This window comes from Epinephelus lanceolatus, chromosome 13 (assembly GCF_041903045.1).
Source record: "Epinephelus lanceolatus isolate andai-2023 chromosome 13, ASM4190304v1, whole genome shotgun sequence".
In the NCBI taxonomy this organism is placed as follows: Eukaryota; Metazoa; Chordata; class Actinopteri; order Perciformes; family Serranidae; genus Epinephelus; species Epinephelus lanceolatus.
The window spans coordinates 893,064-916,139 of NC_135746.1; the positions used below are offsets into that span (position 1 = coordinate 893,064).

The 23,076-nt window shown below is 43.4% G+C and overlaps 3 protein-coding genes across 4 annotated transcripts in view; 1 reads left to right on the forward strand and 2 right to left on the reverse strand.

The window, feature by feature from the left end:
* Positions 1-660: 660 nt before the first annotated feature.
* On the reverse strand, positions 661-12,455 carry vipas39 (VPS33B interacting protein, apical-basolateral polarity regulator, spe-39 homolog). Of its 2 annotated transcripts, none has more exons than XM_033648070.2 (19): positions 12,394-12,455; positions 11,705-11,797; positions 9,000-9,111; positions 8,773-8,910; positions 8,643-8,681; positions 8,314-8,378; positions 6,665-6,721; positions 6,478-6,570; positions 6,364-6,397; positions 5,712-5,814; positions 5,579-5,606; positions 5,382-5,455; positions 4,948-5,023; positions 4,686-4,820; positions 3,538-3,579; positions 3,281-3,457; positions 1,321-1,410; positions 1,059-1,163; positions 661-986 (listed from the first exon to the last, which is right to left on the reverse strand). In XM_033648070.2, the coding sequence occupies exons 2-19, from the start codon at positions 11,795-11,797 to the stop codon at positions 966-968; spliced, it is 1,482 nt and encodes a 493-aa protein (XP_033503961.1). In that variant the 5' UTR covers positions 12,394-12,455; the 3' UTR covers positions 661-965. The 2 variants fall into 2 exon arrangements, with proteins under 2 accessions (XP_033503961.1, XP_078029744.1); XM_078173618.1 differs by having other exon boundaries at positions 11,705-11,826; positions 12,394-12,437.
* A 2,981-nt stretch (positions 12,456-15,436) lies between these two features.
* LOC117271079 (activator of 90 kDa heat shock protein ATPase homolog 1-like) lies at positions 15,437-21,977 on the forward strand. The gene is made up of 9 exons (XM_033649173.2): positions 15,437-16,858; positions 19,738-19,928; positions 20,042-20,124; positions 20,220-20,337; positions 20,417-20,535; positions 20,605-20,742; positions 20,882-20,983; positions 21,062-21,113; positions 21,210-21,977. The coding sequence occupies exons 1-9, from the start codon at positions 16,779-16,781 to the stop codon at positions 21,365-21,367; spliced, it is 1,041 nt and encodes a 346-aa protein (XP_033505064.2). The 5' UTR covers positions 15,437-16,778; the 3' UTR covers positions 21,368-21,977.
* The window catches only part of brf1b (BRF1 general transcription factor IIIB subunit b), a 42,871-nt gene continuing 41,749 nt past the window's right edge, over positions 21,955-23,076 (reverse strand). Inside the window, exon 19 of the mRNA XM_033649170.2 lies at positions 21,955-22,710. Within this exon, the coding sequence (XP_033505061.1) occupies positions 22,673-22,710 (38 nt within the window). The 3' untranslated portion in view covers positions 21,955-22,672. The remainder of the gene's footprint in view (positions 22,711-23,076) is intronic.

Consider the following 23,076-nt stretch of genomic DNA (forward strand, 5'->3'; position numbering starts at 1 on the left):
TTTCCTTCTTTGTCTCCTCCTCTCCTTCTCTACCCCCTTATTTCCTTCTGTCTGTCCTCTTCCTTCTCTTCCTCCTCCTTTCCTCATTCCTTTCAATAATTCCTCTTCCCCTCATTTCTTACTCCACATTTCCTTCTCTACCTGTTCCTCCTCTTCTCCTTGCCTTCTCCATCTACTCCTTTCATTCTCTCCCTCCTTACTTCCTTCTCTACCTCAATCACCTCCTTTCCTTCTCTATCTCCTCTTTTCTTTCAATAATTCCTCTTCCCCTCCTTTCCTTCGCTATCTCGTTTTCCTCTTCTCTGTATTTCCTCCTTTCTCTTTTTTCACTTTCTCCACCTCCCTTTCTCTACCCTCCTCTCCTCCCCTCCTCATGTCCTCCCTCCTTTCTACCCCTCTCCTCCCTCCTTTCTCCTCCTCTCCTCCCTCCTTCCTACCCCTTTCCTCCCTCCTTCCTACCCCTCTCCTCCCTCCTTTCTCATCTCCTCCCTCCTTCCTTTCTCCTCCCCTCCTCCCTCCTTCCTACCGCTCTCCTCCCCCCTCCTTTCTCATCTCCTCCCTCCTTCCTTTCTCCTCCTCTCCTCCCTCCTTCCTCCTCCCCTCCCTCCTTTCTCCTCCCTCCTTCCTCCTTCTCTCCTCCTCCAGTATAAAAAGACTTGATTCACATTTTTAAATGACTTTATTGTTTTAGGAATGTTGAAGCGACGACTCGGCAATAACTCTGTGATGTCTTGTCGCTGACTCGCCAATGACTCTGTGATGGCTCTGAGATGACTCAGCAGAAATATAAACCCCACCCACCCAGAGTTCTGTGGGCGGGGACAATCTGAACACTCCTCTCTGCGACCAATGAGGATGAAGCGGGCGTGATCTGACAGGACGTTCCTGTTGTCACGGTGACGGCTCATCTCTTCGCACAGGAAACAGCCTCTTTTCTTTCAAAGTAAAAATCTTTAGTTAAACGTTCAGTTCTTCCACCGGATTTGCTGAAAGAGAAGAAGAAAAGACGTGAGACAGGTCACAGGAGGAAGACGATGAAGATGACTCCTCCTCCTCACCTGGTTGTTGAGCAGCTCATCAATCTTCCTCTCCTCCGCCGACCCTCTCTCCACCTTCGCCCGGTATCCTAGCAACTGCTGCCGGTCCTTCAGGTCCCGGTACGTCTGATTGGCCCAGAGACACGTAGTCATCATGACATCACAGTAACACATTGCATCAATAATATCAACAGGTGTCAGGTTTCACAGAGGACATTTGATTCTGAGTGGTTCATTAAATAATCGTCCAATCAGAGAGCAGTAAGAATGTAAACAGTCTCACGTTGATGACGATGTCGTGACATTTATGTTTCTGAGCCAAAGTGATCCTCAGCTCCGCATCATCAACCAGCGCCACGTAGTCCTGCAGCACCTGTCAATCACACAACACACCTGTCAGTCACATAACACACCTGTGTTATGTCAATCACATAACACACCTGTCAATCACACAACACACCTGTCAATCACATAACACACCTGTCAATCACATAACACACCTGTCAATCACACAACACACCTGTCAATCACATAACACACCTGTCAATCACACAACACACCTGTCAATCACACAACACACCTGTCAATCACACAACACACCTGTCAATCACACAACACACCTGTCAATCACATAACACACCTGTCAATCACATAACACACCTGTCAATCACATAACACACCTGTCAATCACACAACACACCTGTCAATCACACAACACACCTGTCAGTCACATAACACACCTGTCAATCACATAACACACCTGTCAATCACACAACACACCTGTCAATCACACAACACACCTGTCAATCACATAACACACCTGTCAATCACATAACACACCTGTCAATCACACAACACACCTGTCAATCACATAACACACCTGTCAATCACACAACACACCTGTCAATCACACAACACACCTGTCAATCACACAACACACCTGTCAATCACATAACACACCTGTCAATCACAGAACACACCTGTCAATCACAGAACACACCTGTCAGTCACATAACACACCTGTCAATCACATAACACACCTGTCAATCACATAACACACCTGTCAATCACACAACACACCTGTCAATCACATAACACACCTGTCAGTCACATAACACACCTGTCAATCACACAACACACCTGTCAATCACACAACACACCTGTCAATCACATAACACACCTGTCAGTCACATAACACACCTGTCAATCACACAACACACCTGTCAATCACATAACACACCTGTCAGTCACATAACACACCTGTCAATCACACAACACACCTGTCAATCACACAACACACCTGTCAATCACATAACACACCTGTCAGTCACATAACACACCTGTCAATCACATAACACACCTGTCAATCACACAACACACCTGTCAATCACATAACACACCTGTCAGTCACATAACACACCTGTCAATCACACAACACACCTGTCAATCACATAACACACCTGTCAGTCACATAACACACCTGTCAATCACATAACACACCTGTCAGTCACATAACACACCTGTCAATCACATAACACACCTGTCAATCACATAACACACCTGTCAATCACACAACACACCTGTCAATCACACAACACACCTGTCAATCACAGAACACACCTGTCAGTCACATAACACACCTGTCAATCACATAACACACCTGTCAGTCACATAACACACCTGTCAATCACATAACACACCTGTCAATCACATAACACACCTGTCAATCACATAACACACCTGTCAATCACAGAACACACCTGTCAGTCACATAACACACCTGTCAGTCACATAACACACCTGTCAATCACACAACACACCTGTCAATCACATAACACACCTGTCAATCACATAACACACCTGTCAGTCACATAACACACCTGTCAATCACATAACACACCTGTCAATCACATAACACACCTGTCAGTCACATAACAATCACATAACACACCTGTCAGTCACATAACAATCACATAACACACCTGTCAATCACATAACACACCTGTCAGTCACATAACAATCACATAACACACCTGTCAATCACATAACACACCTGTCAATCACATAACACACCTGTCAGTCACACAACACACTTGTCAGTCACATAACACACCTGTCAGTCACATAATACACCTGTTGTAAAAACACAGCTCTCTTTTTTACCTCTTCCTCCTGCCAATCAAACACCTGGACAACACCTGTTTTTATTGTGAGTAATGTTATTTTGGCCCCGCCCACCTCACCTGTGTGGGGGCGGAGTTTTTCTGCAGGATGTCGACAACTCGTTGGAAGCTGAGGGGTGACTTCTTCTTGGTGAAGCCGAGCCAGTTCCTGCTGGTGAATAGAGCATCTACGTCCAACCACGCCTTCAGCTTCGCCCGCGCCGCCAACGCCGTCACAAAGTACTGCTTCTCCGAAAGCTGGGGTCAAAGGTCAATGAGGTCAGACATTGATGACAAAACATTTACCTTCAATATGATTAAACAATGTCTCCTCTCACCTTAAAGGTCTGACGGATGTTCAGTGGACTGCTGTAGGTTCCCTGCAAACAGAAGGCAGGTTCAACTGATCTGGTTAAACTAATCTGGTTCAACCAGTCTGGTTCAACTGATCTGGTTTAACTAATCTGGTTCGACTAATCTGGCTCAACTGATTTGGTTCATCTAATCTGGTTCAACTGATCTGAGTCAAGTAATCTGGTTTAACTAATCTAATTTGACTAATATGGTTCAACTGATCTAGTTCAACTGATCTGGTTTAACTAATCTGGTTCAACTGATCTGGTTCGACTAATCTGGCTCAACTGATCTAGTTCAACTGATCTAGTTTAACTAATCTGGGTCAAGTAATCTGGTTCAATTGATTTGGTTCAACTAATCTGGGTCAAGTAATCTGGTTCAATTGATTTGGTTCAACTGATCTGGGTCAAGTAATCTGGTTTAACTAATCTGGTTCAATTGATCTGGCTCAACTGATTTGGTTCAACTAATCTGGCTCATCTGATCTGGTTCAACTGATCTGGTTTAACTAATCTGGGTCAAGTAATCTGGTTTGACTAATCTGGCTCAACTGATCTAGTTCAACTGATCTGGTTTAACTAATCTGGGTCAAGTAATCTGGTTCAATTGATTTGGTTCAACTGATCTGGGTCAAGTAATCTGGTTTAACTAATCTGGTTTGACTAATCTGGTTCAACTGATCTGGTTTAACTAATCTGGTTCAATTGATCTGGTTCAACTGATCTGGTTTGACTAATCTGGCTCAACTGATCTAGTTCAACTGATCTGGTTTAACTAATCTGGTTCGACTAATCTGGCTCAACCGATTTGGTTCAACTAATCTGGTTCAACTGATCTGGTTCAACTAATCTGGTTCAACTGATCTGGGTCAACTCATCTGGGTCAACTGATTTGGTTCAACTAATCTGGTTTGACTAATCTGCTCAACTGATCTAGTTCAACTAATCTGGTTCAACTGATCTGGTTGAATTGATCTGAGTCAAGTAATCTGGTTTAACTAATCTGGTTTGACTAATCTGGTTTGACTAATCTGGCTCAATTGATGTAATTCAACAGATCTGGTTCAACTGATCTGGTTCAACTCTGTGTAGTGGTGGAAACCACTACAGTCTGGTTTAGTTAAACTGACCTCAGACTCTGTGTAGTGATAGAAGCAGCAGTAGTACAGGGTGGTGATCAGCGGCATGTTGAGAATCGAAGCTCTTCTAGGAAACTTCTGGAAGATTTCCACCTTCCCTCCGCGCTCAGCCTGCCGGTCAGTTGCCTGCCAACAAGGCAAACTGGAGTTAAACTGGGATAGCACCTGAATGACTCCTGGGTTCATTTTTGGCACACTGGGATAGGTGAAGTGGACTGGGTGACGGAAATCAAACTGGTTTTGCATTCCTGACCTCGATGATGATCTGTCTCTCCAGCAGAGTGTAGTGATCCTGAACATGAGCAGAGTCCTCCGGAGAAAACGGAAGACTGGAAAGAAACAATCAATGAGCCCAAGTAAGTACACTTCATCAGGTCAGAGTATCAGCATACGTGTCAAAGTAAGTACACTTCATCAGGTCAAAGTATTAATATACGTGTCAAAGTAAGTACACTTCATCAGGTCAGAGTATTAATATACGTGTCAAAGTAAGTACACTTCATCAGGTCAGAGTATTAATATACGTGTCAAAGTAAGTACACTTCATCAGGCCAGAGTATCAGCATACGTGTCAAAGTAAGTACACTTCATCAGGTCAGAGTATCAGCATACGTGTCAAAGTAAGTACACTTCATCAGGTCAGATGATATACGTGCTGTAGTACGCTTGCCTGCAGGAGTCTCTCACCTGATGCAGGTCTTCAGGAAGTCCCGCCTCTTGTTTTCGTCTGCAATGCTCAGGTGTTCTTTGTACTGCAGCAGCTTTTGCCATTAAGACACACAGGAAATGACATCAGCTTCCTGTTGGTCTGATTTGTACCTTTGATACTTTAAATGTGTAGCAGTATTGCGTACTGCTGGTGTGTTTATAGTGTGTGAACGTACCGCTGCGTCCTCTGTCCTGCCCAGAGCTCTGAGGAGGACAGGAAGAAGACACATCAGATAAATACTGTACATGTACGTTACCCAGGTGTGTCCAGGTGTTCACACAGATACAGGTAGAGGTGTGAGCAGAGACCTGAGCAGCTCCAGCAGCAGCCTCTGGTCTTTGGTTTCAGTCAGATAGTGGATGAAGTGTCTCAGAGCCGTCTGTCTGGACTCCAGCTCCCGAAACAAAACCTCTGAACAGAGAAACACAAAGAGTCAACAACACCAGACACACTGATCCAGGACCAGATCAGACTGATCCAGGACCATGTCTGACTGATCCAGGACCAGGTCTGACTGAGCCAGGACCAGGTCTGACCGATCCAGGTCCAGATCAGACTGACTGATCCAGGACCAGATCAGACTGATCCAGGAACAGGTCTGACTGATCCAGGACCAGATCTGACTGACCTAGGACCAGATCTGACTGATCCAGGACCAGGTCTGACTGATCCAGGACCAGATCAGACTGACTGATCCAGGACCAGATCAGACTGATCCAGGACCAGATCTGACTGATCCAGGACCAGGTCTGACTGGTACTACACACGCCATTTTCCAACAAAACTGATCGGTCAGTAGGCGGAGCTTTAATTCTGATATCTCCAATGTAACCTGCCTGGAGCAGGTCAGGTGTGCAGTTAGCGCGGCAGTGTACCCTGAAAACCCTGGGTTAAAGCTAACGTTACCTCCCTAACGACATGTCCTGTCTCACGGTACAGAGTCTGAACCAGCGGACTCACCTTTACTCAGAGTCCTCTTCAAATAAATTAACACCTGTAAGAAAAAAAACATGTTGTCAGGTGGTGTTGATAAAGTTTAGATAATGTTGAGGATCAAGTTGTAAATAAAGTTACAGCAGTGATGACGTTTCCATCGTGTGCGCTGACGGCGTAATCCAGCAGCAGCAGTTTGTCCTGAAGAGACCGAAACTTCTCCAGAGATACAACCTGCAACACACACAGTACAAATACACACTGTGACACTCCTCCTCCAGCCAATCACAGAGCCACAGACATGTTGACGGACAGGTGGGGGCGTTACCTTTCCCTGCTGCATCCTGTGGACTGTCTCCTCAGGCGACCAATCACTGACATAATCCTGACATCACATGATGACATCATCATTAGTACACCAGAAAAAAAAGGAAATGCAGCCTCAGTTTGTGATCATATTATCCATCATTAATCAGATTATCAATCTTTAGCCAGTTTATCAGTCTTTAATCAGATTATCAGTCTTTAGTCAGTTTATCAGTCTTTAATCAGATTATCAGTCTTTAGTCAGTTTATCAGTCTTTAATCAGATTATCAATCTTTAGTCAGTTTATCAGTCTTTAGCCAGTTTATCAGTCTTTAGTCAGATTATCAGTCTTTAGTCAGTTTATCAATCTTTAGTCAGTTTATCAGTCTTGAATCAGATTATCAGTCTTTAGCCACTTTATCAATCTTTAGTCAGATTATCAGTTGTTAAGCAGTTTATCAGTCTTTAATCAGTTTATCAGTCTTTAATCAGATTATCAGTCTTTAGTCAGTTTATCAGTCTTTAGTCAGATTATAAGTTTTTAATCAGATTATCAGTCTTTAGTCAGATTATCAGTCTTTAATCAGATTATCAGTCTTTAGTCAGTTTATCAGTCTTTAATCAGATTATCAATCTTTAATCAGATTATCAATCTTTAGTCAGATTATAAATTTTTAATCAGATTATCAGTCTTTAGTCAGATTATCAGTCTTTAATCAGATTATCAGTCTTCAATCAGATTATCAGTCTTTAGTCAGTTTATCAGTCTTTAGTCAGATCATCAGTCTTTAGTCAGATTATAAGTTTTTAATCAGATTATCAGTCTTTAGTCAGATTATCAGTTTTTAGTCAGATTATCAGGCTTTAATCAGATTATCAGTCTTCAATCAGATTATCAGTCTTTAGTCAGTTTATCAGTTTTTAATCAGATTATCAGTCTTTAGTCAGATTATCAGTCTTTAGTCAGATCATCAGTCTTTAGTCAGTTTATCAGTCTTTAATCAGATTATCAATCTTTAATCAGATTATCAATCTTTAGTCAGATTATAAGTTTTTAATCAGATTATCAGTCTTTAGTCAGATTATCAGTTTTTAATCAGATTATCAGTCTTCAATCAGATTATCAGTCTTTAGTCAGTTTATCAGTCTTTAATCAGATTATCAGTCTTTAGTCAGTTTATCAGTCTTTAGTCAGATCATCAGTCTTTAGTCAGTTTATCAGTCTTTAATCAGATTATCAGTCTTTAATCAGTTTATCAGTCTTTAGTCAAATTATCAGTCTTTAGTCAGATTATCAGGCTTTAATCAGATTATCAGTCTTTAGTCAGTTTATCAGTCTTTAGTCAGATCATCAGTCTTTAATCAGTTTATCAGTCTTTAGTCAGTTTATCAGCCTTCAATCAGATTATCAATCTTTAGTCAGTTTATCAGTCTTTAATCAGATTATCAGTCTTTAGTCAGATTATCAGTCTTTAGTCAATTTATCAGTCTTTAATCAGATTATCAATCTTTAGTCAGATTATCAGTTTTTAATCTGATTATCAGTCTTTAGTCAGATTATCAGTTTTTAATCAGATTATCAGTCTTTAGTCATATTATCAGACTTTAATCAGATTATCAGAGTTAAATTAGATTATCAATCTTTAATCAGATTATCTTCTTGTTGTTACCTTGTACTCAGATTTGGGTTTTCGGAGTTCAGGAGCGTAGAGTCGAACCGACGAGTCACTGAACGCTAACACACACAAAAATATCAACATCAGTCTGATTCATTCATTCATCTGTTTACTCACTGATTCACTCAGTCACTTAATTAATTCGTCAATCTATTCACTCATTCGTCCATTCATGCTTTCATTTTTAAGTCACTCATTCATTTACCAGTCCATTTGCTCACTCTCTCCTCCAACCAAACATTAACTCTCTGACCCACTCATCCTCATCCGTTCACCTTCCCTCCCTCACTCATTCACACAGTGTTCAGTAGTTTCAGACTCACAGTCAGTGAACGACTGGAAGTTCCCTCCTTTAGTTTTTCCTGCAGAGACACAGAGACAACTGTTTCATTCATGTTCCTGTCTCACACCTCTGTCCCCCTGTCTGTCCACCTGTCTGTCCACCTGTCTCACCTTTGAACAGAGAGCTCAGAGAGTACCCTGAGTTACTCTTGCTGAGCGTCGTTGTCTCTGTGCTGATTTTGGGGAAGGCGGGCTCTCTGTCTGTCCTCTGATTGGACGCTGCTGTCTCACTGACAGACCAGGAGATACCTGAGAACAATTAGGACAATGATTCACACCCAGCAGCCAATCGCAGCTCAGGATTCTGCACAGGTGATTAACAATAATAAGAGTCTTACTCCCGACAGGTTCCCCGCTCCAGCTGACCTTCACCACCTCATCATCATCATCATCATCCTCATCCTCCACCAGGCGCCGGATGCTGTTCACCGCCTGCCGCGACTCCTTTAACTGACAAACACAATGTCACACCTGAAGGCTACACAGGTGACTGACACACCTGAGGGTTACACAGGTGACCGACACACCTGAAGGTTACACAGTGACTGACACACCTGAGGGTTACACAGTGACTGACACACCTGAAGGTTACACAGTGACTGACACACCTGAAGGTTACACAGGTGACTGACACACCTGAGGGTTACACAGTGACTGACACACCTGAAGGTTACACAGGTGACTGACACACCTGAAGGTTACACAGTGACTGACACACCTGAAGGCTACACAGGTGACTGACACACCTGAGGGTTACACAGGTGACCGACACACCTGAAGGTTACACAGTGACTGACACACCTGAGGGTTACACAGTGACTGACACACCTGAAGGTTACACAGTGACTGACACACCTGAAGGTTACACAGGTGACTGACACACCTGAGGGTTACACAGTGACTGACACACCTGAAGGTTACACAGGTGACTGACACACCTGAAGGTTACACAGTGACTGACACACCTGAGGGTTACACAGGTGACTGACACACCTGAGGGTTACACAGGTGACTGACACACCTGAGGGTTACACAGTGACTGACACACCTGAAGGTTACACAGGTGACTGACACACCTGAGGGTTACACAGTGACTGACACACCTGAGGGTTACACAGTGACTGACACACCTGAGGGTTACACAGGTGACTGACACACCTGAGGGTTACACAGTGACTGACACACCTGAGGGTTACACAGGTGACTGACACACCTGAGGGTTACACAGTGACTGACACACCTGAAGGTTACACAGTGACTGACACACCTGAAGGTTACACAGGTGACTGACACACCTGAGGGTTACACAGTGACTGACACACCTGAAGGTTACACAGGTGACTGACACACCTGAGGGTTACACAGTGACTGACACACCTGAAGGTTACACAGTGACTGACACACCTGAGGGTTACACAGGTGACTGACACACCTGAAGGTTACACAGTGACTGACACACCTGAAGGTTACACAGTGACTGACACACCTGAAGGTTACACAGGTGACTGACACACCTGAGGGTTACACAGTGACTGACACACCTGAAGGTTACACAGTGACTGACACACCTGAGGGTTACACAGTGACTGACACACCTGAAGGTTACACAGGTGACTGACACACCTGAAGGTTACACAGTGACTGACACACCTGAGGGTTACACAGTGACTGACACACCTGAAGGTTACACAGGTGACTGACACACCTGAGGGTTACACAGGTGACTGACACACCTGAAGGTTACACAGTGACTGACACACCTGAGGGTTACACAGTGACTGACACACCTGAAGGTTACACAGTGACTGACACACCTGAGGGTTACACAGGTGACTGACACACCTGAAGGTTACACAGTGACTGACACACCTGAAGGTTACACAGTGACTGACACACCTGAAGGTTACACAGTGACTGACACACCTTAAGGTTGCACAGGTGACTGACACACCTGAGGGTTACACAGTGACTGACACACCTGAGGGTTACACAGTGACTGACACACCTGAAGGTTATACAGTGACTGACACACCTGAAGGTTACACAGTGACTGACACACCTGAAGGTTACACAGTGACTGACACACCTGAAGGTTATACAGTGACTGACACACCTGAAGGTTACACAGTGACTGACACACCTGAAGGTTGCACAGGTGACTGACACACCTGAAGGTTACACAGTGACTGACACACCTGAGGGTTACACAGTGACTGACACACCTGAAGGTTACACAGTGACTGACACACCTGAAGGTTACACAGTGACTGACACACCTGAAGGTTACACAGTGACTGACACACCTGAAGGCTACACAGGTGACTGACACACCTGAAGGTTACACAGTGACTGACACACCTGAAGGTTACACAGTGACTGACACACCTGAAGGTTACACAGTGACTGACACACCTGAGGGTTACACAGTGACTGACACACCTGAAGGTTACACAGTGACTGACACACCTGAGGGTTACACAGTGACTGACACACCTGAAGGTTACACAGTGACTGACACACCTGAAGGTTACACAGTGACTGACACACCTGAGGGTTACACAGGTGACTGACACACCTGAGGGTTACACAGTGACTGACACACCTGAAGGTTACACAGTGACTGACACACCTGAAGGTTACACAGTGACTGACACACCTGAGGGTTACACAGTGACTGACACACCTGAAGGTTACACAGTGACTGACACACCTGAGGGTTACACAGTGACTGACACACCTGAAGGTTACACAGTGACTGACACACCTGAAGGTTACACAGTGACTGACACACCTGAGGGTTACACAGTGACTGACACACCTGAAGGTTACACAGTGACTGACACACCTGAAGGTTACACAGTGACTGACACACCTGAAGGTTACACAGTGACTGACACACCTGAAGGTTACACAGTGACTGACACACCTGAAGGTTACACAGTGACTGACACACCTGAAGGTTACACAGTGACTGACACACCTGAAGGTTACACAGTGACTGACACACCTGCAGACTTACTCATCACACTGTGCAGTTTCTTACCCTGCTGAACTCGTCATCTTCATCATCGAAGGTGAAGGCTTTAAACTTGGAGCTGTTCCAGTAGTCTTCCTCGTCTGCTTTACTCTTCATCATCTGGACACACAGCACATACTTTATTTAACCTGTCGATGCAAACAGGAACAATAAAGACACGTTTCTGTCCCTGTCACTTCCTCCAGGACTGCACGTCTCCATCTGTCCAGGTGTCCTCAGACTCTGACTCGATCGAACAGGTGTGTGTCGTTCACACATTCAGCAGATCAGCTGTTCACAAGCAGCCTCAGTCACACACATCAACAGACTGCTGAGTACAGTGTGTTCACTGCATTTTGAGTTTATTTTGTATGCCTTTATTGTATTAACTGTGTATTTCCTGTGTATTTATTATATATTTCCTGTGTATCATGTGTGTGTTACCTGTGTATTTACTGTAGGTATTTCGTGTGTATTTATTGTGTATTTTGTGTCACAGCTGGAGGATTTTGTCTGTCTGACAGCAGGAGGCTAGTTAGCATGCTAGCAGGCTAACGGATAACGTCAGAGTTTAAACCGGATGTAACTATTTGTTTCACGTTGAAAAAAAGCGGGAGCAGTGACGTCATAAAACGCGGACATTTATCCTGTGTATTGATCCGACAGATGTTGTGTTTAAAACTGATACTCGATCAGAATCGATCAGCTGTTTTTACCTTCCGTTGCAGCAGCTCCTCTTCTTTACCGACGGAGGTTTGACTACTTCCGGCCGCGCGGCGGCTGCTGGGAGTTGTAGTGATCCGGAGCTGAAAAACAGCGGAAGTCGTCAGAGTAAAGCTCCGGTTTAAATTTTTTTTTTTTTTCATTGTAATTTTTTTTTCTTTTTTAATTAAAACAAATCTGATAAGCAGTGAGCATGCACAGTTACGTTTTAGACTGAGTGTAAACAAGTGTAACATAAACAGATAACTAGGAAACCATAACCAAATAACAAGAGAAAGCCATAAAATTAAAGGGTAAAAAATAAGTAAATAAATAAATAAAAATAAAATAAAAAATTTCAATTATCACTTTCTGGGGTCAGATTGAAAGACAAAGCAGATAGCACACTGTAAAGGCATTCAGCATTCTTAGATCCAACTTCTTTCAAAGAGTCCAAAAAGATAGCAAGCTCCTTCAACAGAACATGAAAATGAGGTGTGACAGACATGAATTTACATTTCTGTATAAAGTATTTTGCAAGTATAATGATATTGTTTAATAGAAACTCAGTTTTTGCGTCCTCCAAGACAAGACCAAATTGAATATTTTCATAATTTAGGGGTGACAAAGACAAGTTATTTTCCAAGAACCACTGATAAAGATCTTTCCAAAACCTATCAGAGATGTTACATGAGAAGAAAAGGTGTTCCTGAGTTTCAATGTTATTTTCACAGAATGTACATTCATTAACATCAACATTAAATCTAAGGCGCAATAGTTCTTTACATGGATAAATCTCATTCATTGTCTTAAAGTGCACTTCTTTAGCTTTCGGTGGAATAGAAAATTTCAAATAGTTACATCTAATTCTCTTAGCGGTGGATGCAGCAGTAGTGTATCTTTCTAATATGGATCTTCTTTTTAAGGGCGATGGGAAACATCCTTTGGAAAGTAAAGATCTTAGAAATTGATTTTTGCTACATTTATCAGCTGAAAAAAAGACAGTCTTGAATGAATAAAGGGTACATTCAAGGTATTGTTGATTCATAAAATAAATATTCTTTGATTGTAGCTATAAGAGTTTGAGGTATTGCCTTAATCACATCACTAAATAATTCTCTGGTACAGTTTAAGTTGTACTTGTTCCTGAATTCTGTAAATTCCAATATATTGCCTCTGTCATCCAATAAATGTAGGATAGACCAGATTCCCTGGTCTGACCATTCTTTGAAGTAAAAGGACTTCTTTTTTATCAAAATATATCTATTATTCCATATTGGAGTATTGTGGGGGGAGAAATTATGTTTGAATATTAATTTCCAATAATGGAGGACCTGTTGGTGAAATTTGGAAAGTTTGACTGGCAGTTTACTTATTTCAAAATCACACTTCAATAAAAATTCCACACCCCCAAAATCCAGAAACAACTTCGTAGGAAGATTAAACCAAAAATTTTCATACTGTTTGATAAAACTCTGCAACCACTTCAGCTTTAGTGAGCCATTCATGGGATCGAAATCAATTGCATTCAAACCTCCTTCTTCCAAAGATTTAATGACATCATTCTTCCTAATATAATGATGTCTATTTTTCCAAATAAAATTAAAATTGTTTTGATTAATAATCTTAATTATATGATCAGGGACGTTCAAAGAGTACGCTGGGTAAATCAATCTCGATAGACCTTCCATTTTTGAAAGCAAAATTCTTCCGAAAATAGATAGGTCCCTTTGTAACCATGTATTCAAAATTGTTTTACTTTTTTTCAGAATGTTCTCAAAGTTAGCCCTCTCTCTATCTTTCAAATCCTTAGACACTGTAATTCCTAAATATTTGACTTCTTTTTTGATTGGAATGCCTTCAATAGATGTTAGAGGTTGGTCATGAATCGCCATCAATTCACATTTATTTAAATTCAACTTAAGACCAGAAGCTTCTGAGAAGGAGGAGATAATTTTTAGAGCTTTCGGTATTTGAGCGGCATTTTTTAGAAATAAAGTTGTATCGTCCGCTAGTTGGCTTACAACTAAGGGACAACCCATAACATTTAGCTGCTTGACATCCTCACTATTTTTTAACATAATAGCTAAAATCTCCGCCGCCATAATAAAGAGTAGAGGAGAGGCAGGGCAACCTTGACGGATACCCCTTCTCACCTCAAATCTGCTGAAGGTGCCAAATGGTATTGATACTGAACTATTTATGTCATTATAAAGCATATTGATGATCTCTCTGAAGCCATCACCAAAACCGAAGTGTTGCAAAGTGTCCAAAATAAAAGGGTGTTCCACTCTATCGAATGCCTTGCAAAAATCTAAAAATAAAATGAAACCATCATCCTCAATTCTGTCACTATAATCAAGTAAATCCAACACTAGCCTGATATTGTTATGGATGGAGCGTTCTTTAAGGAAGCCAGATTGTGTTTCACTGATAATTTGTGCCATACCTTCTTTTAATCTGTCAGCAATAACATGGGCAAACAATTTATAATCGACATTAAGTAGTGTAATAGGTCTCAGATTCTCCAAGTATTTTTTATCCTTGCCAGGTTTGGGGATAAGGGTTATTAATCCTTGCTTCATTGTGGGCATTAGGGACTTGTTCGTGAAGCATTCACAAATAGCAAAAAATAACAGTTCTTTTATTTCATTCCAAAAAAATTTATAAAAATTTGACGATAACCCATCTTGTCCAGGTGCTTTCCCTAAACTAAGTTTTTGCTCCGGTTTAAATTGAAAATATTTATTAAAGTCAAATATTATGAGGAAATTAAACAAAAACATTTTTATCTTTTGAACAGAAGAAACCTCAGTCACATTTATCTCAGATTACATGTTTAATTTAAATTTAAGTACAAATGATACAACATAATAAAAGAGTAAATAACACATTACATGGTGATGTTGGAGAGAAGTAGACAAAATACAATTTAACCCTTAAACAGAGACCAAACTCCTAAAATGTTTTAATGCTGTTAAACCACGTGACTCTGCTGGTTGTTTTACTTTGAAAGGCATTACAGGAAGTAGTTAAAGTGACAGTGTGAAGCTGGTTTTAAGTTTCAGCTGAAGAGGCAGAGACTCAGGAGACGATCGGAGACTGTTAGGGAAGAAGTACTGCAGTGAGAGTACAGTAAGTGCAGCAGGAATACTACTGTAGTACTTCAGTCAGTAGTACTTCAGTACTTTAGTCAGTGGTACTTCAGTCAGTGGTACTTCAGTACTTTAGTCAGTGGTACTTCAGTACTTCAGTCAGTAGTACTTCAGTCAGTAGTACTTCAGTACTTTAGTCAGTGGTACTTCAGTCAGTGGTACTTCAGTACTTTAGTCAGTGGTACTTCAGTACTTCAGTCAGTAGTACTTCAGTACTTTAGTCAGTGGTACTTCAGTCAGTAGTACTTCAGTACTTTAGTCAGTGGTACTTCAGTCAGTGGTACTTCAGTACTTTAGTCAGTAGTACTTCAGTCAGTAGTACTTCAGTACTTTAGTCAGTGGTACTTCAGTACTTCAGTCAGTAGTACTTCAGTACTTTAGTCAGTGGTACTTCAGTCAGTGGTACTTCAGTACTTTAGTCAGTAGTACTTCAGTCAGTAGTACTTCAGTACTTTAGTCAGTGGTACTTCAGTCAGTGGTACTTCAGTACTTTAGTCAGTAGTACTTCAGTCAGTAGTACTTCAGTACTTTAGTCAGTGGTACTTCAGTCAGTGGTACTTCAGTACTTCAGTCAGTAGTACTTCAGTACTTTAGTCAGTGGTACTTCAGTCAGTAGTACTTCAGTACTTCAGTCAGTAGTACTTCAGTCAGTAGTACTTCAGTACTTTAGTCAGTGGTACTTCAGTCAGTAGTACTTCAGTACTTCAGTCAGTAGTACTTCAGTCAGTAGTACTTCAGTACTTTAGTCAGTAGTACTTCAGTACTTCAGTCAGTAGTACTTCAGTCAGTAGTACTTCAGTACTTCAGTCAGTGGTACTTCAGTCAGTGGTACTTCAGTACTTCAGTCAGTAGTACTTCAGTACTTTAGTCAGTGGTACTTCAGTCAGTAGTACTTCAGTACTTCAGTCAGTAGTACTTCAGTCAGTAGTACTTCAGTACTTTAGTCAGTAGTACTTCAGTCAGTAGTACTTCAGTACTTTAGTCAGTGGTACTTCAGTCAGTGGTACTTCAGTACTTTAGTCAGTGGTACTTCAGTACTTCAGTCAGTAGTACTTCAGTACTTCAGTCAGTAGTACTTCAGTCAGTAGTACTTCAGTACTTCAGTCAGTAGTACTTCAGTCAGTAGTACTTCAGTACTTCAGTCAGTAGTACTTCAGTACTTCAGTCAGTAGTACTTCAGTCAGTGGTACTTCAGTACTTTAGTCAGTGGTACTTCAGTACTTCAGTGCTCGCAGTACTCAGTCATGGCTAAATGGGGACAGGGAGATCCTCGATGGATCGTTGAGCAAAGAGCCGACGCCACCAACGTCAACAACTGGCACTGGTCTGTTATTATTATTATTGTTTGTTATTGTTGTTGTTGTTTACATGTCTTTAAAAGTGGATCAGAGAGAAAAATTAAACTTTGAATGTTTTTAACAAACATTAACAGATCTGCAGTTAATCTGTAATTATGTCTGTATACACAATGATATATAGACTACACAGTGTATAATAATGTGTGTGTGTGTGTGTGTGTATATATACATATAGATATTATATAAAAACATTATTTACTGTGTAGTATATATGTTGTGTGTATAACAATGTAATATAACAACAAATGACATATACACTGTACAGAAGTGACTAATGAAAGTGAGTAAGTGCACATCATGAACGTGGCAACACAAATGAACCAGCTGCTGACAGACCCATCCAGAGGGGATGACCCAGGGAGGGACAGTCCTGATCATGAAGGATCCAGAGGGGATGACCCAGGGAGGGACAGTCCTGATCATGAAGGATCCAGAGGGGATGACCCAGGGACTGACAGTCCTGATCATTAAGGATCCAGAGGGGATGACCCAGGGAGGGACAGTCCTGATCATGAAGGATCCAGAGGGGATGACCCAGGGAGGGACAGTCCTGATCATGAAGGATCCAGAGGGGATGACCCAGGGAGGGACAGTCCTGATCATGAAGGATCCAGAGGGGATGACCCATGGACGGACAGTCCTGATCATGAAGGATCCAGAGGGGATGACCCAGGGAGGGACAGTCCTGATCATGAAGGATCCAGAGGGGATGACCCAGGGAGGGACAGTCCTGATCATGAAGGATCCAGAGGGGATGACCCAGGGAGGGACAGTCCTGATCATGAAGGATCCAGAGGGGATGACCCAGGGAGGGACAGTCCTGATCATGAAGGATCCAGAGGGGATGACCCAGGGACGGACAGTCCTGATCATGAAGGATCCAGAGGGGATGACCCAGGGAGGGACAGTCCTGATCATGAAGGATCCAGAGGGGATGACCCAGGGAGGGACAGTCCTGATCATGAAGGATCCAGAGGGGATGACCCAGGGAGGGACAGTCCTGATCATGAAGGATCCAGAGGGGATGACCCATGGACGGACAGTCCTGATCATGAAGGATCCAGAGGGGATGACCCAGGGAGGGACAGTCCTGATCATGAAGGATCCAGAGGGGATGACCCAGGGAGGGACAGTCCTGATCATGAAGGATCCAGAGGGGATGACCCATGGACGGACAGTCCTGATCATGAAGGATCCAGAGGGGATGACCCAGGGACGGACAGTCCTGATCATGAAGGATCCAGAGGGGATGACCCAGGGAGGGACAGTCCTGATCATGAAGGATCCAGAGGGGATGACCCAGGGAGGGACAGTCCTGATCATGAAGGATCCAGAGGGGATGACCCAGGGAGGGACAGTCCTGATCATGAAGGATCCAGAGGGGATGACCCATGGACGGACAGTCCTGATCATGAAGGATCCAGAGGGGATGACCCAGGGAGGGACAGTCCTGATCATGAAGGATCCAGAGGGGATGACCCAGGGAGGGACAGTCCTGATCATGAAGGATCCAGAGGGGATGACCCATGGACGGACAGTCCTGATCATGAAGGATCCAGAGGGGATGACCCAGGGACGGACAGTCCTGATCATGAAGGATCCAGAGGGGATGACCCAGGGACGGACAGTCCTGATCATGAAGGATCATGTACATGAAGGATCATGTACACTAAGTGGTACGAAGGGGTCTGAGGACTGGTGAGCATCAGAGCCACTGTCCAGGACAAACCAACCAAGATCCAGGACTACATCAGGAAGATGGCCCCCAAAGATGAGCTGCTGAGTGAATACCTCAGGCAGCAGAAGAGGAAGACGAACCATCATCATGGCGTGTACCACCGACAGACTGAAGAAGAAATCCTAGCAGTATCTGGAAAAGGCTGGACTGAAAGACAGCACAGAAGCACAAATCATGGCAGCACAGGAACAGGAACTTAGTACCAGATTAATAGAAGCAGGGGTCTACCACAGCAGACTGGACCCCAGGTGATCCTGAGGCAGTTCAGACCATAACAGCAGGATGTAAGATGGAGGCAGGAAGAGCGTACATGGAACACCATAACCAAGTGGCGGGCATCATGTACAGGAACATCTGCACCAAATATAGCCTGGAAGTCCCAAGGTCGAGGGACAAACAACAGAAGAAGGCAGTGGTGATCGATGACAGCAACATCAGGAAGAAGGAGAAATACCAAGGGCTGAAAGAGGAGCTGGAAAAGATGTGGGGAGTAAAGGCAACAGTGGTGCCAGTGGTTATGGGAGCACAGTCCTAGCAACAGACAAGATACTGAACCTTCAAACTCCCAGGACTCTGTAAGAGGACCTGAACCATCCCCATGAGAGGGGATATATATATATATATATATATATATATATATTTATTTACACACATATATATATATATGTGTGTAAATAAATGTGTACAGTTTGACATACACACTACACAGTATATAACGTGGCTCTGATTGTTGAAACAGTTTTAAGAAAATAAAAATATCAGATCTTTGTTTTTATTTTTTATAAACCAAATGACATTATTGATGATGATGATGATGGTAAAAGTCAGTGGATCAGTTTAATCATGTCACATGGAGAAGAATCCAGTAAATTCTGAGCGTGTGTGTGTGTGTGTGTGTGTGTGTGTGTTATTTTCAGACTGCAGAGTGTGTTACCTGATCCTCCGCCTAGTTCAGCTGTTCAGATATTTTTAAACACTTTTTTAAACACAGCCAGCTGGAGGACAGGCTGTGATGTCAGAGGGGGGCGGGGCTGTAGTTCATGTGTGTGCGTTCATCTGGTCAGTGATGGTTTCATTCAGAAATCCACTGCTCCTCCTGCCCCTCAGGACAGAGCGTGATGTCAGTGGCTGGTCCTCGGAGCGCCTCCGTCAGCTGCTGCTGGCGGTGCGGGTGGAGGGACCTGAGGGCGTCGCCCAGCTGACCGACATCAACAAACTGGAGGGCGAGGCGTCCATCAACAACCGCAAGGGAAAACTCTTCTTCTTCTACGAGTGGCAGCTGAGGGCCAGCTGGCTGGGTCAGTGATGATGTGACTGATGATGTCAGGCCCACTGATGACATCACACTACCGTCATGTTACATAATAAACTGTATTAAAGAAACATAATGGATACCTGCCGTCTTCCACAGGGACGTCCAGTGCCGGATTGAAGTACCGAGGAACACTCGACGTGTCCAACCTGTCAGATGAGAACGACATGGACGACCTTGACGTGAGTCAGCAACTTCTGATCATATTGATGACTGTATTGATGACTGTATTGATCACAGTATCAATGATCATATTGATGACTTTGTCCCCGCCCAGATCTCAGTGTCTCTGAGTAAAGACCAGCCCGACACACCGCTCCTCAACCTCATGAGGAAGAGTGGCGTTCAGGAAGTCCGGAGGGTTCTGGGCGAGTACGTCCTTCAGCTCAAGTCAGGTCTGTTACCCAGAATGCAGCAGGACTGACAAATCAGAGCTGATCCCCTTAGTAACCTGAGCAACCTCTGACCTCACAGAGTTCAGTCAGGGGATGATTCTTCCCACCGCCGACCAGCCTCAGCCGCCTCAGCCTCAACCTCAGTCTCAGCCTCAGCCCCCGAAACAGATGATTCACATCCAGACCAGTAAACCGCCGGTATGCATCCAGGTGCTCAGGTGAGTCAGGTGTGGATGTGACCTCTGACCTCTTTGTATTCTCCTACAGAAAAGCTCCGTCCCCAAGTGCTCATCTAGCCCTGCCCCCTGCCTCGAAGGTGTTCGAATCTCAACCTGCAACTTTGACCTGAAGGAAACTTTCCAAACGTCTCCTGATGAGCTGTACCGGACCTTCATTGGCCAGGAGGTACCAAGACTGACCAAGACCAGGTCTGAGCAAGACCAGGACCGACCAGGACTGACCAATACCAGGGCAGACCAGATCAAGACAGACCAGGACAGACCAGGACAGACCAGACCACAGTTAACACTCTCTGTCTCCGCAGTTTGTGCAGGTGTTCACGCGCTCTGCGGCGACAGTGGATGGTAGGCGTGGAGGGAGGTTCCAGATGTTGGACGGGAGTGTCAGTGGAGAGTTTACACAGCTGGTGAGGTCACAGCTGCTCAGCCAATCAGTGCTAAGTTGTCACATCACCATGGTAACCACACGCTGCTCTTGCCTGCAGGTACTGGACCGGAGGATCGAGATGAGGTGGCGGTTCAGGACCTGGCCCAGCGGTACGTCTTCCTGTGATGATGTCATGAGCCCTCTCCACCGCTGCGTTCAGGGACAATCTGACATCTGAACTTTGTGTGTTGTCGTCTCTCCATCAGAGCACTACGCCACCATCAGTCTGGAGCTGGAGGACAGAGGAGATGAGACAGAGCTGAGGATGGAGTGTCGAGGAGTCCCTGCGGGGGAGGAGGAGTCCACCAGGGAGGGCTGGAGGCGGTTCTACTTCCACGCCATCAAACAGACGTTTGGATACTGAGAGAATCTGAGACACTGAACCCTCAAGCTCGTCTGACAGGCAGACTGAGTCATGATGTGTCAGCATGAGGTAAACCTGTTGACAGGAACAGTCCCACACTTTAGTCCTGGTCTATCCTGTGGATTCCTTCAGGGAGTCCCTCAGGGAGGATTCCTGGAGCCTCTCGTCTCTGTTAAACCTCAGCAGAATTAAAGGAACAGTCCCAAACTTTAGTCCTGTTCTCTGTCTTACATCAGTCTTATCTCTGTGGATGCAGACAGACGTGCAGGACGTGGTTAGCCTAGCTTAGCATAAAGACCTGAGGAAGAGGAAACTCTTTGACTCTTCATCCAAAGTTAAACAAAAAACCAACTCAACGATTGTCTGAAGTGTTGGACTGTTCCTTTAAAATCTGATCTGTTGTATGTGACAGAATCACTGTGTGAATAAAGTTGGGATTGTTTGAATGTGTTTGTCTTCCTGTCATCAGGACCAATCACAGTCTGGATTATTAACATCAGAGTGGCAAAAATAAAATGTGATTTATGTAGAAAACAAGTTCATCGACAGTGGAGGAGGAAAAATATGAAAATAAAACATCAGCAGAATTAAAGTTTTATTTTTTACTTTCTTTATTCTGTCTTTGTTTTTTCTTTTTTCAGAACATGATATTTTTTTTACATTTCATTCAGAGAAACAAACACAAAGTTAAAATACACAAAGTACACACATTCATAAACACACGAGTAAAGGACTGAAGGAGACGAAGAGTTAAAAGCCGACGAGTCGTCAGAGGAATGTGAACGATCAGATTTACATTCAGACACAAACTTTACTTTTTACAATATACACAACACGAGAACCTCAGTGTCACAAAATCCATTATTACACGGCGCTGCCTTCTGATTGGTCAGTTCTAGGTCTGTTATTTCTGACTACAGACTGTTGCTATGGAAACAGTTGTGATCGTAGACCCTGTAGGAAACAATAAAATCATTTTGAAATAAAATGATTGAATTATTTAAAAACTAGCCGTGTAATAATCGGGATGATGATCAGCGAGCGGCTCAGTGCTGTGAGGTTATCCGACAGTGACGAGCCGCCCGCTGATCATCATCCGATCAGTCGTCAATTAAAAACAAATCATAAGTTAAAATATAAAGAAAAAAAAAAGATTTTGGTTTCGTCTCAGCAACAACTGAACATGTTTAGTTGATGATCAATATTGTTTATTGATCTGTGACACTGATCGGTCTCAGTGGAGCTGCCTCAGTCTGACGGGATGGAGAGTTCATTCACTGGAGGTCAAAGGTCAGCAGGGCGGAGCTAAAAGACTTCCTCCTCCTCTGCCTCACAGCCGTAATCTGGAAAACACAATCAATCAATCAATTAATCAATACTCTCAGACCTGACACACCTGTTTTCAAAAAAATTAACATCTTAAAAACTTTATTTATACTTCTGTGTTAAAAGTTAAGGTTTATAAATCTCAGATATTTGCAGCTGTTTCCTCAGATATGATCTGTATCTGTATCTGTATCTGGTTCATATTTCACACTGTCTGGGTTCATTGATTCTGCTGTGCTGACTGAGGTCACATGACCTGTGGAGGATTTACTACGAAGATGAGACGTCAATACAAAGCGACCATGAGGAAGAACAGACGGAGGTGAGCCTGCGTCTCTGACCTCTCCTTCCTCTGGGTTTTCAGAATAAAAGCGTGAACTGAC